We start from the raw sequence: 19,386 nt of genomic DNA on the forward strand, positions 1-19,386 counted from the left end.
ATCAGGCAGTCCTCCAGGGGTGACCTGGCTGCCTCCTTCTAGGGCTTTGAAGACTTTTGCTGCACAATGCCAATGGGCTCTATCAATTGATGGCTCTATCTTGCAGCTAGCTCAGGCTATGTAGCTAAGTTCTGGACATGAGCTAAAGTAATGTGTGCCTTTTGCAGATCATGCTCTTAAAAGAAGTGGTCACGGTCTCCCTTTGTCCCTTTTTTTTTTCTTTTTTAAGAGACAGGGTCTTGCCATCTTGCTCAGGCTGGTCTTGAACTCCTGGCCTCGTGATCCTCCTACCTCAGCCTCCGGAATAGCTGGGATTACAGGCATAAGCTACAGTGCCAGCTCTTTATTCCTTTAGATGGTTTGGATACAGATATGCTGGCAAGAACTAAAGCAGCCATCTTGGACTATGAGAGGGAACACACAGGTTCCTGAGGAGAGCAGAGCAACCAACAGAAGTTGAGAGAGGAGTCGGCCTATCAGCCCCAGCATGCTTATGTTCTGTTAATAATAAACTTCTATCTTGTATACATTATATTTTGGTCTTTGTTACAGTAGAAGAAATCTGTACCCTAATTTGGGGGCATACTGGAGAAGCAGTATCTTACCCACAAGGAAGTTAATTACAAAAGTAGGGACTGCTTATGTAATAACTCCAACAACTCAAAAAGCCAAGGTAGTTTGATATTTGATAGCAAGGCATGATGGTATTTTCTAAGAAAAAAAAAATGCATTGGACCTGGTTATTCAGTCTCACCTCTGTCATTTACCAACAGTAAGAACTTGAGCCTGGGCGTGGTGACTCAGGCCTGTAATCTCAGCACTTTGGGAGGCTGAGGCAGGAGGATAGCTTGAGGCCAGGAGTTTGAGGCTAGCCTGGGTAACCAAAGCAATAAACAGTCTTAAAGAAAAAGAATAAAAAAAGAACTTGAAAGACTCAACATTAAGTCCCTGTTTCTCCATCAACAGTACAAAGTTGTTATATATGACAATGTAGACTTAAATACTTACAAAGCAAAAAAAAAAAAAAAAAAAATCTCCTTTAGGGGCCGGGTGGTGGCTCACGCCTGTAATCCCGGCACTTTGGGAGGCCGAGGCGGGCGGATCATCTGAGGTCAGGAGTTCAAGACCAGCCTGGCAAACATAGTGAAACCCCGTCTCTACTAAAAATACAAAAAATTAGCTGGGTGTGGTGGTGCGCACCTGTAATCCCAGCTACTTGGGAGGCTGAGGTAGGAGAATCGCTTGAACCCAGGAGGAGGTTGCAGTGAACCGAGTTTGCACCACTGCACTCCAGCCTGGGCAACGACAGCAAGACTCTGTCTCAAACAAACAAAAAACTTATCAAATAACTTCTTTCCATGATTTCTGACTGAAAAGAAGGGGATGGCCTAAATCACTCAGAAGGTCCCTCCTAAATCTAATAACTCATCTCTGATAGTACAGAATTTCACACTGTCAGAGATCACTGGGACTAAAATTCTAGGCTGGGTGCAGTGCCTCACACCTGCAATCTCAGCACTTTGGGAGGCTGAGAGAGGATTGTTTGAGGCTGGTTTGAGACAAGCCTAGGCAATATACCAACACCTCATCTCTTTTTTAGAATAAATTCTAAGTAATATGAAAGGAATGTAAAATTTACCATTCTATCATAACATTCATTGGGCAGCTTCTCCCAAATCTTTCCTTCACTGGAATTCATTAACCCACTCCTTAAATTTGGCAGAAATGGTCAAGTGACCCTCTTGGCACCCTTTCCCCTCAACCTTCACTCTAAACGCATGACCCTGAATGCCAAGAGCGTGTAACATTCTCCTCAGGCAAAAGGAAATTAAAGTTTACTAACAAAAGCATGGTCAGGCAGGTAAGGTACTATTTGTGGAAGGAGAATATCTTTCAGGTGTTTCTGACCTACCTAAAAATAACTAACCTACGTTGCAGCCTCTCTGATAAAGGCAGGGCCAGGGCCAGGGCCAAGGCCAGGGCCAGAGCTGTTTTTAGGTTGCCCTCAGCTTCACCAAGTCCTCTTAGCACAGCTTGGAATGAAGCTAACCAGAGGAGCCCTGCTCTCTCTCTTTGGGATTATATAAAGCTGGCTTTTTTTGAAAATATCTAAATCTTCCAGCCAATCACCAGTCATTTATTTTGCAGCAATAAACAGTTATAATTCAACATTAAAAAATAAATAGAATCCTCCATACCTAACTTTTTTGGTGGAAATAAAAAGCCCAAATTGTCAACATAGTCATATCTCCCAAATGTGCAAATTCTATTAATTATAAATTTTCCAAATTATGTATCAATATAAAATGAGATAGAATATCTTTAAAGAAGCTCATCTGACTAACTTATATTTGAATTTAACAAGGTAACAAGATCTATAAAAATAACTATCAGCACTCCCCAATGCTGTCTGCAGGTATTGGCATCCTTTGAACTATTTATCAATAGACTACAAAATAGTTAATTTCTACTTTCACTTTATTTAGAATTCTCAGACCTGGGTGTATAAAATTCACAGTACATTTTTCAAGATTTAAAATATGAGAAGATACATAAACATTAATAATGTACTCACTATAACGTTATGTGTCCCAATAGGCCCCGATCTCATTTGCTCCTCTCAACTCTGTGAATTAGGTATGATTCTCATTTCACCAATGATGAGACTATCAAGTAACTTGTAAGTCTGCCTGACTCAAAAATATATTTTAAAAAAATTATATAGTAGCTTAATGTAAGGAGTAATAAGTGAAAATTGGCTATTGGGCATGTTAGCAAGCTTAGTGTTTAAACCTAAAAACAGTTAACCTATGTTGCAGCCTCTCTGATGAATACTCGGCCTTATAACTTGGGTTCTTTAAATGGTTTAAACCTTTTTGTTTTGAGACCGAGTCTTTCTCTGTCTCCCAGGCTGGACTGCAGTGGCGGGATCTCAGCTCACTGCAAGCTCTGTCCCCCGGGTTCATGCCATTCTCCTGCCTCAGCCTCCCAAGTAGCTGGGATTACAGGCGCCCGCCACCATGCCCGGCTAATTTTTTGTATTTTTTTAGTAGAGACGAAGTTTCACCATGTTAGCCAGGATGGTCTCCATCTCCTGACCTTGTGATCCGCCTGCCTCGGCCTCCCAAAATGCTGGGATTACAGGCGTGAGCCACCGCGCCCAGCCTAAACCATTTTTTCATGAGTGTTTATTGCTTCTATTAGACTGTGATTTCACTGCAGGCAGACAAGGGACTAAATTTTCTACCCTTTTGAACACTAATAGACTGCTGAACACTATTTTGTAAATGTGGGTACTCGACAGACTGGTTTTTAATAAATCTGAAAACCAAAATGACTCTTAATAAGGTTCAGAGTATAAAAAATAGTTCTCACTTAAAATAACATACACCAAAAGAATATGAAAATATTGATTTATTATCAACGAAGTAGGATTTCCCACAAAGTTTTTTTCAATTACACACACACAAGCACACACAACAGCAGAGTGAAATTACATTTTTCACATCTAAAGGTTTATACTCCAAAGAAAATAGGCATGTGTCCAAAAGACAATTAGAAAGCAAAAAATCTTTCCTTTTACTTTGAAATACGGAAAACCTTTTAACAGAGACTCTTCCCAGGCAAACCAATGAAGATTTAGGCATAGAAAATGCTTGTCACCTTAAGGTTTTTAAATATAACTGTATTCACCAAATCAAGTTTTTACTAGAAGTTTTTACGATTTTTATGTAATTAAAAATCAACTTTTGACCAGGTGCAGTGGCTCACGCCTATAATCCCAGCACTTTGGGAGGCCGAGGTGGGTGGATCATGAGGGCAGGAGTTCGAGACCAGCCTGGCCAATATGCTGAAACCCCATCTCTACTAAAAGTATAAAAAATTAGCCGGGTGTGGTGGCACGCGCCTGTTGTCCCAGTTACTCGGGAGGCTGAGGCAGGAGAATCGCTTGAACCCGGGAGGCGGAGGTTGCAGTGAGCCGAGATCACACCACTGCACTCCAGCCTGGGCAACAAAGTGAGACTCCATCTCAAACAAACAAACAAACAAAAAAACTTTTGCAGAAAATAAAGTTTTAAGTGGCTGAGCCTATGTGCTAGACTTACTACTATTTAATATGCTAAAATGATACATAATTTATTCTTCACAGCTCAAAATTCAATGTAAAGCCAAATATTAATTTTGTCCATTAGAGAAATTAAATGTTTACAAACAAAGTATGGAACAGTTATTGGCCTATGTAAATTGAAATGTAATTGACCATTTTATTTTCAAACATGCTTAATCTTCACGTTTCTTTTTCACATTGATACTCATTTTGCAGAGAAATAAGATGACTGGTACTAATTTAGACAATAAACAAACTACACCAAGCACATTTTAGTAAAGATATTTTGGTGGAAAGCAAGGTAATTAACAATGAAAACATTTGATAATATCCATTTACTAATATGTTACCAAGTTCTTCAATGTTTACATGACTTGCTCATACTAGTAAAAATGTCATTTAAAAATATTTTCATACTTCATGCATTGGAGTTAGTTTAAGAAGGGAAGGCTCTTTTAAAATTTTTATAAAGAAGAAAACACCTTTTTAAAGAGAAAATGTCTAAGTGAGAGGACATAAACTTATGGTTCATTATTTTTTGACCTAATAAGAATATAAATTTCAATGGCTACGTAAGAATATACAAAACCCAAACTGAAAGCAATTCTTCAATTTATTCAGGCAAGCAATTCAAAAAAATAATTTTGTCATTACTGGCACAGATCCAATCCACTGTTCAAAGACATGACTTTGGACTGTCTATTTTCCTATAAGATTTATTTTTTAAAAGAAGAGAATTTGTTTGGCTCTACTAATTAGTATAACTTAGAGATAAACAAATGATTTTCCCATTTAATTCTTTTGCGGTGTAAGAAAACAGTTTTAGATTTTCTAAGATAATGGGTACATCAACATTGTAAGACAGGCCCTATAGGCTTAAGTTCTAAAAACATTATGGTTTTAAAGAAATCAATGCTTTTCCGTCACTCTTTACATAACACTGAGAAATTTCAAATATAAATTGTAGAAACCAGTATATGAAATTTTAAGAAAAATCTTACTAAAAATAATTATAAAAATGCTTTTAGAAATGTAAGATGTAAAATACAATTGACTTTAAATAAAATAAAAAAAAGCAACTCCTGCCCCCACACTTTACAAGGTTATTCTTTAAAAACGCTTGTCACCTAAGTTTATTCTCAATCTTTTGTTTGTATTTTGCATCATCTAGTGGCCACCTTGTAGCATTTCAAAGCAGTTCTGCTACTATTTTTGAACCCCAGTGCTTTTTTCCCTTGAAATACCAATAAAATTACAGCATCAAGTTTCATAAAACTTTCTTTTAAAGGCCCATAAAATTCCATTTCCTACTGGAGATAAGGTAATCTGTTTTAAGAGGAAGAAATGAATAGATCTGTCATAAATTATTACTATACATTAGACATTTTCATGTCAATTTTTAAAAATTAAATATAACACTGGGAGAAACTAGGACTTAGGCTCTAGAGTCATCTTTAGGCTCTAAAAGTAATTAAAGTTACTCTTCAATTAAAGCTCAGGGCTACCATATAAGTAACTTCCTGTGATTAACCCCTCTTCCACTGTACCTTTGATTTGTAATATTAAGTACCTTTTAACATGAGAACTCAATGACTCATGGTCAGAGTGCCAAGGACTCAAGTTCAACCAAGACTGAAGAAGACTTAACTTTTACTATCAGATGATATTTTGGAAAGGTCATTATGGTTTCCATTATCAACCTATTTGTATTTAAAAGCAGGTTTCCAAAAATCACTGCTTTTTGTTTTAATGAATCTCCTAACTTTTATTCAGTTGAGCCATACTTATAAACAGAATTTAACAAAAAAAATTCCCAAGTTCGCTCTCTTTACTTTTACTAAGAAGGTTGAGTGAATGTAATACGGCGCCGCCGCCTTAGGAAAGCCTTTAAATTCCATCTGTTTGGTTCCAGCATATGAGGGCCATTGTAGACAAACAAAACTGTCATCTTTTCAGAATAAGGAAGATTTTGCAGGAGCTGTAAGTATTAAAACAAATTATCATATAAGCTATATACTGAGAAGTATAGTTTTCCAACCTTACATGTGTACAGTCAAATGTATGATTTTATTTGTAATATTAATACAACTCTTTTTTCCACTCTGTTGCCCAGGCCGGAGTACAGAGGTGCGATCTCAGCTCGGTGCAACCTCCACCACCCAGATTCAAGAGATTCTCGTGCCTCAGCCAGCCTCCAGAATAGCTAGGTTTACAGGCATGCACCACCAGGCCCAGCTAATTTTTTGTATTTTTAGTAGAGACGGGGTTTCACCATGTTGGCCAGGCTGGTCTCGAACTCCTGACCTCAGGTGATCCGCCCACCTTGGCCTCCCAAAGTGCTGAGATTACAGGTGTGAGCCACTACGCCCAGCCAATAAGACTCTTAAGAAGCTCTTAAACACCTCTATATAAACCTTGCCAGACTGTAATTCTTACCTAAATTAGCATACCTGTAGCCTGGCCTAAGGAACAATCAAAATAAGGAATAATCGAGCCCTCTAGATTCACAGGATAACTGGGATAATTCAACTTCCTTGGCAGACCTTGGAAAAGAGTATGTCCTCCATAATTTTCCTAGGGTAGATACTTTTACTTTTTATTTATAAACACTTTTCAAGCAACTTCTTTGATAGCCTGGTATCCTGAAAAGTGTGTAACAGGGACATTTGTAGGCTAAGGTATTTGGCAAGCAGTAGGGTATTAACAGATGTGACTATTCCACAAGACTATATGCTGAAAAAAAGAAGACAGATGACACTATTTAATAAAAATTTGAATGTAGGATGGGCAAAAACATTTTTTTTTTTTTTTGGAACAAGGTCTCATTCTGTCACCCAGGCTGCAGTGCAGTGGTGTGATCTCGGCTCACTGAAACCTCCGCCTCCCGGGCTCAAGCAATCCTCATGCCTCAGCCTCCCAAGTAGCTGGGACTATAGGCACATGCTGCCACGTCCAGCTAATTTTTGCCTTTTTTTTTGTAGAGATAGGGTTTTGCCATGTTGCCCAGGCTGGTCTTGAACTCCTGGGCTCAAGTGATCCACCTGCCTTGGCCTTAAAAAGTAGTGGGATTACAGGTGTGTGCCAGTGCACCTGGCCAAAACTTTTCATGAGTACTTAAAACGGAAAAAATCTGTTTACATTAAAAACGTATCTTTGAATATATATGCTTTGTAATTTACAACACTAGATTTAGCAAAAGAAAATTTCCCATTGCAATCGTTCTAGATTACAAAAAATTATCTACAAAGATAATTCTGTTTTTATCAGAATTAACCTGTGAGTAGAAGATGTTGGGATACTTAAATTTCCCCTGGGCCAGCATAGTGCTAGTGGCAAATAAAGAGGAAGGGCAGTATATGACAAGAGAGGCTTTTTTGGGAAAATGAAGAGCCAGAGTCTTAAGGGTTGTATTCCCCACTCATCTTTTAGTGCTGCAAGAGTACCTTTTCTAGAAGAGGAATGAGAAAATCTCAATTTTAGAACATAATAATATGCCTCCTACATTTCTTCCTCTGATTAAGCATGACACTGGAACTTGTCCCTTTAATAATGTAAATATTACTGTTAACCTTTTAAATTCCTTTTTTGGGAGTGTTCCTGCTAATATGTACCTGTTGGGACAAAAACTGTATGATTAAGCCACAGGGGATTTCTGAGTATATGACCACTTTTAGGTTATTTTTTACCTACCTTTGGTGTTATGAAAAAGTATTGAGATGTATTTTCTTTACAGGCAGTATTTACAACCATTTCAAACACTCTCCGTTCATTGATTGGGTCCATTCCCTAAACAATGGCAATAATAATGATTACATTTATTCCTATTACAGGATATAAGAAGATCCAAGTAACAGAACAATCACCATACCTGATTGATTTCATCAACTACTCTGAATGGACATCTATTTAGCTCCTGAAGTGCCATCAAGTATAACATGGTAGAAACACTTCTTTCACCTCCACTTTGATGATGAGGAGTTAATTCATGCAGTTGAGTACTACTGCGAAATTTAACTCTAATTCGAATTCCATATTTATCATAATCTTCCTATAAAACATTTAAAAAGTGATGAAAAATGAGATTCTCCTGGTAATGTCATTCTATTATTTGAAAATGGATTGAATTAACTGAGTAAGAGTAAAGAACTCAAAATTTAGTGACACTAGTTTAAATATGTAACAATAAATATATATGTATTTTTAAAAATAATAAATATTAAGCAACCAGTTACTATCTAAAAGCTTTAAGGGTTTTCAAGGATCTATTTAGATAAGGAAACTATTCAGATTAAATTAACATTTTCCTCCTCTATACCATTCTATTCAAGTTTAGTGGGCTTCCCCAAGAGTTTTTAGAAATTACTGAGCGAGGAACTCTGTCCTGGAAAGGCACTATCTATTCTAGTTCCAAAGTGCTAGGTTCTTCAACTGTAGGTGAAAGCATTTAGAACATAATGAAGTGTCATGCTCTCTTGTGCTACAGAAGCGGCTGTGTATGGTAACTGCAGAGGGCCAAGAATCCCCCTAACTTCTTCAGTTGGTTAAGAAGGGAAAAACAAGGCAGGAATTACTTTGAAAACTTAAGTCATACATACACGCAATACTCAGCAAAAAGCAAGCCTGGCACATAATAGGTGCTCAATAAATATTTGTTGTAATGAGTACATTAGTGTTTTATAAATGTTGCCAAAACTGAGGATGCTCTAAGGTTTATTTACTATTCTTATTGATGGCATTTCTATGTCAGGTTCAGATTTACCTTAAAAATGAGATACATAACTTACTAATTAGGCCGGGTGTGGTGGCTCATGCCTATAATCCCAGCAATTTGGGAGGCCGAGGGGGGTGGATCACTTCAGGTCAGGAGTTTGAGACCAGCCTGGCCAACATGGGGAAATCCCATCTCTACTAAAAATAAAAAAATTAGTCGGGCATGGTGGCAGGCATCTGTAATCCCAGCTACTTGGGAGTCTGAGGCAGAAGAATAGCTTGAATTCAGGAGGTGGAGGTTGCAGTGAGCCAAGATCGCGCCATTGCACTCCAGCCTGGGTGACAGAGCGAGACTTTGTCTCAAAAAACCAAAACAAAAAACATGAAACTTACTAATTAAAGGTTATCTATTAACTGAATAGAGCTTTAAGGTCTAAGATAGTACTGACCAAGAGAAAGATACAATGCAACCCACATACGTAATTTTCAATTTTCTAGTAGTTACTTCTTTTTTTGAGACAGAGTCTCTGTCTCACTCTGTTGCCCGGGCTGGTCTCAAACTCCTGAATTCAAGTGATCCTCCTGCCTTGGCCTCCCAAAGTGGGATTAGGCATAAGCCACAGCACCTGGCCTTTGCCTGTCTTAAAGAAAAATTAATTTTAGCCCAAATTGCAATGCATAAACTTATAGCACAAGAAATTAGTAGCAAATTTCCCAATATTTTCATTCTCATAAATTCTTAAATTCTTTTTTTTTTTTTTTTTTGAGACAAGGTCTGGTTTTGTTGCCCAGGCTGGAGTACAGTGGCACCATTTTGGCTCACTGGAACCTCCACCTTCCAGGCTCAAGCCATCCTTGCACTTCAGCCTCCAGAGCAGCTGGGACCACAGGTGCATACCACCACACCCAGCTAATTTTTGTATTTTTACAGAGATGCGGTTTTGCCACGTTGCCCAGGCTGGTCTCAAACCCATGGGCTCAAGCTATCTGTCTGCCTCGGCCTCACAAAGTGCTGAGATTACAGGCATGAGCCACCACACCTGACTATGAATTCTTAAATTCTTTATAAAAAAAAAAAAGACACTGATAATATACTATATTTCAAACTAACCTGTTTACGGAGTCTTCTAACTCCAGCTGTGGTAGCTTTATAATGTATTTATTCAATACAACTGAATAACCATTACTCAGATGTATAAAAAGAGCTATAAGGTATTAGTCACTAATTCCAAACATAACCAAAAAAAAAAAAAAAAAAAGTGACCCTAATGGAATCCCATAGGTGGTTTTCTCCTTTCTTTCAACATTTTGGTAAACAACACTTTTCACAGATATAACGCGAAAGTAAATAAATAATTAATATGGACTTTAAGCATATAATTAAACTTGCCAGAAACATATTTCAAATGCAATTTTACCTCATTTTCTGTATGGAGATCAACTTCACCAGCACACTGCATGGAACTAAAAAAATTGCTGAATTTTTCATTAATTTTTTCTACCAGCTCTTTCAAAGGATTAAGCCACCTTTCTTTTACCTACAAATAAAGGCAATATAAAAACACAATTTCAAAGCAGTATCACTATATTCTGACACAAAATTTTATGTAAATTTTGTATCAGTATCGGTCTGGGCATAACACACTTCTCTTAGAAGCATGTCATCTCATTTTCCATTATTCTACATTCCCATTTCATTAATAATCACATGATAAAAAGTAAAGATTAAAAACTAAAAAATTACCTGTGAAATGTTTTCCCTGTATTGATCTAGTTCAACCTTCTTTCCCTTTAGTTCCTCAGTTAACTGCTCTATTTCTTCTTCTCTTTTTGTATATTCCTGAACAATCTGGCAGGGGAAGAAAAAACTTCTTTAAGATAAATCTACCAAACGATAAAACTATATACAATTTTGCAATGATTAAAACATTAACTGAAAATGCCAATTGTGCTGCACTGTTTGTATGCAAATAATATATGTTCTTATTACATACTGAAAGTGACATTTTTTATCCTTGAAAAAATAGACATTGCAGTATTTCAGGTTAGCCCAACTATTCTTTTTATAAAGAAATGGCACAGAACATTGTGTTCCTTAGGAAGAATCTATTTAAAATTCTAATAGATTCAGAATCTGGCATTTAAAGCACATTGTTCCTGCTGTCTAGCTTATTATTACCAAGAGCTCTAGTACAGAGTGGGAGGCAAGTACTGGAGGGAACTCTGCGTGTGTATGTGTGTGTATGGGGAGGGTGGTAGTGGTGGTTGGATGCAGAATGGGAATAGAGAAACAGGCATACTGTAGGATTCAGTCCCGTGAAGCAGGAAGCTCTTGATCTTTCTTCAGTTAATAAAGCATCAATTTCATCCAATGTGTTTGGAAGGTCTTGGAAAACCTAAAGAAAAAAATTGCCTGTCATTATAGATACAATGAAAATAGTTCCATTCAAATAGTTAAAAGGAAAATAATCTGCTGAATAAGTTATCTACTATCTGTTCAACAGCATGCTGGCACACAAGGATACAAAGGAATAATAAACGGGGTCATTTGCCTTCGAAAGCTTGTACTTTAAAGAAAACAAAATGTATGTACTGGATAACACTTTAAGGCAATGTATTGATGTTGAGTATTAAAACAAGCAGTACATAAATAGGCTAGGGAATTTAGAGAAAAGAAGTATCAGTTCATGCTATAGGAGAGTTAAGAGAATTCAAAGGCCTAGAATTCATCTCCGGGCCTTAAAGCAAATGGCGAGGGCGGAGCAAGGCAGAGGGAAGATAGGAGCTTGGGAAAAAAGAATGAGTACTGCATACCATGGGGAGTGAGGAGTTGTGTCCATTTGGAATGGTGGGTACTTGCTGAATTGGTAGAATGGGTCCAGAATATGTGGGGCATTGAAAGAGAGCAAGAAGTTAGAACTTTATACTGCACTTATGAAGAACTAAAAAAGCATCCTGAGAATCTAATTACTTTGACAGTTGAATTTCACCTGAATACTATCTTCTGAGTCCATGCCATGGGGACAAATTAGAACAGACACTTTTTTTTTGAGGGGAGGCAATCAGTACATTGTTTGGCCTAGCACAACCTGCAAAGGCTATATACTACACGGTACAAAATGAATCCTGAAACCCTGAAAAAGATCTTGACATATTAATCTAATATCTTAAACTTATTATTTTAACCTCTTAGAAAGCAGTTCAACCTCTATAGACCTTCAAATATTCCTTTGTTGAATCTCTGACTTACTGAGATTTAAGCTCATGTGTCCAACATTTATTTACTCGATATCCTCACTTGACTCTAATAGGCATCTTAAATTTAAGATGGTGAAATAGAATCTGGACTTCACCCACCTTCCCTACCACTTTAAAGCAACCATGTTTCTCCTTCAATCTTCTCCATTCCAGTAAATGGCACTGTAATTTGTTCAGGTGAAAAATTTAGGGGTTCTCTCTCTCATCCTTCATGTCAAATCCATCAGCAAGTCTTGCTGGCTCTGTCACTAAAAGATATCTAAGATCTGTCAACTTCTCCCTCTCTCTCTTCAGTGCTATCACCCTAATTCATGCCATTATGTATCTCTTGCATGGTCCAAAGAAATGACCTTCTAAATGGTTTCACTGCTTCCATTCTTGTATCCCTACTTTATCCTCCATTTGGAAGAAGAGAAGTTAGAGTGCTCGTTCATAAAAGTAGTAACGTCACTTTTCTGTTTAAGATCCTCCACTGGAGTCCATCCCAAAAGAATATAACCTTAATTCCTTGTATAGTCTACAAGCCCTACATAATCTTGGCTTCTGCCTTCTTCTCTGCTTGGGTAATTTTTAACCCTAATGAGATTCCTTTTATTCTGAAACATCCCAAATATACTTCTGTCTTGGGCGTTGTCTGAGCTGTTTTCTCTGTCTGGAATACTTTTCCTTGACATCTTCACTTGACTATCTGTTCTCTTCATTCAGGACTGTTATAAAATGGTATCTTTTCAAAGGAGGCTTCCCTGACCAAGTTCCCATCCATGTCACTCCATCTCCTCACCCTGTTTTATTTTTCTTAGCATCTCTTGCTATCTGACATTATCTGATTTTTGATTTGTGTTTTCATCTACCCAATCTTCCAGACTAGAATATAAGTTTCAGCTGAGAAGGAAGTATGTCTGTCTTGTACAATGCTTGACATATAAGAGGTAATTAATACATTTTAATGAATATCTTCTAATTTTGATTCAAAAACAGTATGACTTATCAAGAATAGAATCATGCTTTTTCTGAAAGAAAAAATTAGTACAGATTGTACTTATATTTGTAACAACACAATGTATTCTGAAGACATTCTACTGTTTTTAGAAACAAGCTTCTCAATTTGTTTTAAAGATATCTACTGAGTTCCTAGTATGTATCCAAATAGTCGAATCCATTCTCTGGGATTTGTGTGTCTGATATCATAAAATAAATCAATTGAGGATTTGAAAATTATAATTCATTAATTTTTTTCCAGTTGTTTGTATCTGTAGTAGCCATTTCATTATCTATTGAAATAGATGGCATTTGAAATGAAGAATTTTAAAGACACACCAATTCTAGATATTTTAAAACTTATTTTCTTTTTTTTTTTTATTAATTTTTTTTGCATACAAAAACAATAAACATTTTCTAAAAATACATACAAACAAAAAGATGCATATCAAACATATTAGGAAGGTTGCACATGGGAAGTCGGGGAATAGAAATGGGGGTGGGAGTTAAAATAAATGAGAGAGGGACTTTATATGGATCAGTGATAATAACTCAATCCTCTATTTGACAAAGAAGATGGAGAAGGAACAGGAAGAAAAAGAAAGTGGGATAAAGGATCAGAAAGGGAGGAAAATAGAAAAAATTAGAGTATGACTCCAGGGTAGACCTGTTTTGTTGTCACTGAGTTGGTTGGTTGGTTTGTCTGTTGTATTTTTCATGTTTCGCCAAGTTGGCCAGACTGGTCTCGAACTCCTAGCCCGAAGTGATCAACCCGCCTCGCCCCCCAGAGTGCCGGGACCACAGGCGTGAGCCACCACGTCCAGCCCTCACATTGCTTCTGGCCTCCGTGGTAGACCTCCCAGACGGAGCGGCCAGGCAGAGGAGCTCCTCACTTCTACCCAGACACGGGGCGGCCGGGCAGAGGGGCTCCTCACTTCTTCCCGGACGGGGCGGCCGGGCAGAGGCGCTCCTCACTTCTTCCCGGACGGGGCGGCCGGGCAGAGGCGCTCCTCACTTCTTCCCGGACGGGGCGGCCGGGCAGAGGCGCTCCTCACTTCTTCCGGGACGGGGCGGCCGGGCAGAGGCGTTCCTCACTTCCCAGACGATGGGTGGCTGTGCAGAGGCGCTCCTCACTTCTTCCCGGATGGGGCGCCCGGACAGAGGCGCTCCTCATTTCTTCCCGGATGGGGCGGCCGGGCAGAGGCGCTCCTCACTTCCCAGACGGGGCGGCCGGGCAGAGGCGCTCCTCACTTCTTCCCGGACGGGGCGGCCGGGCAGAGGCGCTCCTCGCTTCTTCCCGGACGGGGCGGCCGGGCAGAGGCGCTCCTCGCTTCTTCCCGGACGGGGCGGCCGGGCAGAGGCGCTCCTCGCTTCTTCCCGGACGGGGCGGCCGGGCAGAGGCGCTCCTCGCTTCTTCCCGGACGGGGCGGCCGGGCAGAGGCGCTCCTCGCTTCTTCCCGGACGGGGCGGCCGGGCAGAGGCGCTCCTCGCTTCCCGGACGGGGCGGCTGGGCAGAGGTGCTCCTCGCTTCTTCCCGGACGGGGCGGCCGGGCAGAGGCGCTCCTCGCTTCCTCCCGGACGGGGCGGCCGGGCAGAGGCGCTCCTCACCTCCCAGACGATGGGAGGCCGGGCAGAGGCGCTCCTCACTTCCCAGACGATGGGTGGCCGGGCAGAGGCGCTCCTCACTTCCCAGACGGGGCGGCCGGGCAGAGGGGCTCCTCACTTCCCAGACAGGGTGGCGGGGCAGAGGCGCTCCTCACTTCCCAGACGCTGGGTGGCCGGGCAGAGGCGCTCCTCACTTCCCAGACGATGGGTGGCCGGGCAGAGGCGCTCCTCACTTCCCAGACGGTGGGTGGCCGGGCAGAGGCGCTCCTCACTTCCCAGACGGTGGGTGGCCGGGCAGAGGCGCTCCTCACTTCCCAGACGATGGGTGGCCGGGCAGAGGCCCTCCTCACTTCTTCCCGGATGGGGCGGCCGGGCAGAGGCACTCCTCACTTCTTCCCGGATGGGGCACCCGGGCAGAGGCGCTCCTCACTTCTTCCCGGACGGGGCAGCCGGGCAGAGGCGCTCCTCACTTCCCAGACGGGGCGGCCGGGCAGAGGCGCTCCTCACTTCTTCCCGGACGGGGCGGCCAGGCAGAGGCGCTCCTCATTTCTTCTCGGACGGGGCGGCCGGGCAGAGGCGCTCCTCACTTCCCAGACGGGGCGGCCGGGCAGAGGCGCTCCTCACTTCTTCCCGGACGGGGCGGCCGGGCAGAGGCGCTCCTCACTTCTTCCCGGACGGGGCGGCCGGGCAGAGGCGCTCCTCACTTCTTCCCGGGCGGGGCGGCCGGGCAGAGGCGCTCCTCACTTCTTCCCGGACGGGGCGGCCGGGCAGAGGTGCTCCTCACTTCTTCCCGGACGGGGCGGCCGGGCAGAGGTTAAAACTTATTTTCTAATTTCATTTTGACATTATTCTGAATAGGTATGAAGGCAAAGTATCATCCCCACTTGTCACAGAGGTATATAATTAACGGTGGAATGTGACTAAAGGGCAGCATCTCCTAATTTTACTGAGTGGTATGTCAGCATAAAAAATATAATGGAAATAAGACCTCTTTTTTCCTTTTCTTACTGGCAGATGTTAGCCCTAAATATTCAGCTCCTATTGAACCCTAAACACCCCAATTTCCAGGGAAACATTTTCATTTTCCCTTTATTTTTAAAATATCCTATTTATTATTTCTGATATACCAATTACTGGTACAATGTTTCCATGAAAAACTGTATATGTTCCAACTGTACCCATTAAAAGGCATTTGTATTGGAAGAATAAATGTTATAGTACCAATAACATTGATCTGTTAAGTGACATTATTTTATATACATATATATTCAGTTTAAAAATGTGGAAAAACTCCCTATTTTTTACGACACATCATGTTTTTTCACGGCCTGTTACAATGCCTAAGATCCTATAATCTTAAAAATATGTTAAATATGGCAATTGTAGCATTATATACTTTTTATACTTACTGTCTGGTATTCTTGAGGAAGAGTCTGCTCTGCACCCAGGTTACATACTTGCCTAGCTCTCTTCATAAGTTCCTTGCATTTCTGCAATAATCTCTGTCTATTTTCATCCAATTCAATGAAATGTTGCTATTAAAAAAATTTATTTTGAAAATTTGAATGTTACTGTTAAAGCAGAGGGATGTTTTATTAAACTACCACATATTAAATACATTGTTGAATTCTGATTATAATAATCAAATTATCTGAAACCGTTATCTTAAATAATGACTCTTTCTATTATAAAGGTTAAATTTGAACTTAAACTTTTTTTTTTTTTTTTTTTGAGACAGAGTCTCGCTCTGTCACCCAGGCTGGAGTGCAGTGGCGCAGTCTCGGCTCACTGCAAGCTCCGCCCCCCGGGTTCACGCCATTCTCCTGCCTCAGCCTCTGCGAGTAGCTGGGACTACAGGCGCCCGCCACCACGCCCGGCTAATTTTTTTGTATTTTTAGTAGAGACGGTGTTTCACCGTGGTCTCGATCTCCTGACCTCGTGATCCGCCCGCCTCGGCCTCCCAAAGTGCTGGGATTACAAGCGTGAGCCACTGCGCCCGGCCGAACTTAAACTTTAAAATACATCAGCACATCAATAACCTGGCATTTCTCTAATCCATGAGGTGTAAAATTTAAATTTTACCACCTTTTTCTGAAAGTCTAGCTTAGCTCCATGTAATTATATTTTTATTTATTTATTTATTTATTTTTTTGAGACAGGCTTGCTCTGTCACCCAGGCTGGAGTGCAGTGACATGACGTGATCTCAGCTCACTGCAACCTCCGCCTCCCAGATTCAAGTGATTATCACGCCTCAGCCTCCCGAGTAGCTGAGATTACAGATGTGTACCACCATGCCTGGCTAATTTTTGTGTTTTTAGTAGAGCCAAGGTTTCACCATGTTGGGCAGGCTGGTCTCCAACTCCTGGCCTCAAGTGATCCATCCGCCTTGGGCTCTCAAAAGTGCTGGGATTACAGGCGTGAGCCACCAGGCCCGGTCATGTAATTATATTATAATCAGATTTGAGATACACAGTACACAGGCTTCATATCAGAGAACTCAGCACTCAAATGTAGTTAGAACCTTTAAATCATGCTTCATAGTTTTCCAAGTACCTTCCATATAGTTATTTATTCATGGACCTATTCATTCCTTCACCAAATAATTACTGAGAACCTATTAAATGCCAGTATTATAATCTGCATTGGTCACAGAAAGGTGAATAAGGAGAAAGAGACACAGAATCATTATCATAACAGAAACAGGTACTCTTTACTGAATGCTTATGTGCTAGGCCCTTGGCTAGGTGCTTCGCATACATGATTCCCTTTATTTCTCACAAACACTGCACAGTAATATTATCGTCATTTAGTGCATGGAAAAAAAAAAAAAAGAGAGACTGAAAGAAATTAAGTAACTTGCCCAAGCCCACACATTTACTTAGAGACTGTCATGATTCAGATCCCTGTCTGCTTACAGGACACATGCTCTTTTCATTACAGCATGGCACCTCTCAGCAGGAGCAGATTGGACAGAGTATGTATGTAGGGAAGGTCAGAGTGGTCACAGAAGCTATGACAACTTAACAGCCTTTAAATGACAAGAAATAAGGAACAGCAGCAGATGACATTCCAAGGATAGGTGATTATGAATTTTAAGGCATATGAGCCTCAAAGGCCTGCTTATTTAAGAAACAAGTAATCTAATGTGGTTGGAGGAGAGGAATTTGTAAGGATGTAAAAAGATCAGAGTTGGTAAAATGGACAAGGGCCAGACTGCAAAAATTTCACATGTAACAGGGAAGGTATCTCATCTACTAAATGTCTTCTGTAGGTCAAGCACTGTTACAACCACTATCCTGTTAATTGTTCTAATCCCAATTATGATCTTAAAGAAAAGGGTTATCTCTATTTGTAGATGTGGCTCAGACACATTAAGAAACTTGCCCAAGGTTATGGAACTAGCAGATTTCTGAGAAATAAAACAGGTCTGGTTTGCTCTTTTCACTAACCCTCAAACTCTGGTTGGCACAAAAAACAGTTGGGGGTGGGGGATCTGGAATGGCCTAAGCACATTCCAGATCTATTTGATTAATATCTCTGGGGCTGAGGTCTGGACACCTGTATTATTAAGGGGGCCCTCAGGTGACTTTTATGCACACGGGTTTGATGGCAAATAAACTAAACCAAGACAATAGTTATGAAAAGTAAAAGGATATATACTGGACCAAACTGAAAATACAAGCAATCCTTTATACTAACCACTTAGTACTATGGTTTCCTTGAATAAATTCCTCAGTCCCTATAGCTTGAGAGAAATAAAAGAAAATGTTAAAGACTCCCAATCACCCCTACTCTGCTAAGGACCATTGTAATCAGGCAAATGCAAAACAAGAAACAGCTGGACAGAAACTAAATACTCCTAATTTCTTCTATTCCTGATTCCTGTTCCTCTGGACTTTGCTAAAATAAAGTATTAGAACATTATGGAAAAGAAATATCAATGAGTTGATAATTTGAAGCTCTGGACTTAGAAAGACAAAACCTCATTTAATAGTTTCTGTTTGGTGGCATATGTGTAATAAAATATTTAACTGAGAAAATATTCTATAAATACGTGTTTGTGATACAGATCTTCACACAGCACCTGTTTTGCTTTTTGTTTTTAAAACCACAATTCTTGCTGAGCTTTTTAAGGGTGGAAGTGGGAAGGCATATATAATTATATCAGATAATGCTGTAAAGTCAGACTAGCGAAAAGGCTTTATCTACATTTCTGCTTAGAGTCTAGCCTTTAATAGTTAATAGAGAATAGAAAACACTCCATCTGTTTAAGAGATGAGTGAAATGTACAAAATATCCCCCACTAACATCTCAAAAAAGATTACTTTGTAGTTATATACCCTAGAAAAAATTTGTAAGTATTATCTTTTTTTCTAAAATTCTTTTTGTGAAAGTTCACTTGTCACGGAAATTGTATAGAAATACCTCGACATTGAACAAGAAAAAGCTTTTCTAAGAAGGCCCTCTTGTGGAAGAAGTAAGAATTATTCACAGAATTTCTTATGAAAACCGTATATGTTAAAACTGTTATTTTAGTAACAGTTCATTAGAATAAGAATCAAATAAAATGAAAACCATTTTCTATATGAATAAAATTAAGTCCTAGGTATCAACTTTTACTAAAACATTAGCTGTAAATTAACACATTTCTTCCTCAATTTTCCCTTAATAAAATGTCATTCCAATTTAGTTCATTTCAAATTCAAATGTTAACCATTTGTTTTAG

The 19,386-nt window shown here is 40.0% G+C and overlaps 1 protein-coding gene across 12 annotated transcripts in view; it reads right to left on the bottom strand.

Annotated features, from left to right (window-relative positions):
* Positions 1–3,396: 3,396 nt before the first annotated feature.
* SMC5 (structural maintenance of chromosomes 5) overlaps positions 3,397–19,386 on the bottom strand; it is a 101,111-nt gene continuing 85,121 nt past the window's right edge. For 5 of the 12 annotated variants that reach the window (XM_063636998.1, XM_055272303.2, XM_055272305.2 and 2 more), the window contains 8 exons: positions 16,069–16,194; positions 11,633–11,677; positions 11,119–11,214; positions 10,563–10,667; positions 10,237–10,356; positions 7,977–8,156; positions 7,799–7,894; positions 3,397–6,086 (listed from right to left, as the gene is read on the bottom strand). In XM_063636998.1, coding sequence (XP_063493068.1) covers positions 5,946–6,086; positions 7,799–7,894; positions 7,977–8,156; positions 10,237–10,356; positions 10,563–10,667; positions 11,119–11,214; positions 11,633–11,677; positions 16,069–16,194 — 909 coding nt within the window. In that variant the 3' untranslated portion in view covers positions 3,397–5,945. The remainder of the gene's footprint in view (positions 6,087–7,798; positions 7,895–7,976; positions 8,157–10,236; positions 10,357–10,562; positions 10,668–11,118; positions 11,215–11,632; positions 11,678–16,068; positions 16,195–19,386) is intronic. The other 7 variants (XM_063637001.1, XM_055272304.2, XM_063636999.1 and 4 more) reach the window with 2 other exon arrangements.

This window comes from Symphalangus syndactylus, chromosome 3 (assembly GCF_028878055.3).
Source record: "Symphalangus syndactylus isolate Jambi chromosome 3, NHGRI_mSymSyn1-v2.1_pri, whole genome shotgun sequence".
NCBI classification, from domain to species: domain Eukaryota; kingdom Metazoa; phylum Chordata; class Mammalia; order Primates; family Hylobatidae; genus Symphalangus; species Symphalangus syndactylus.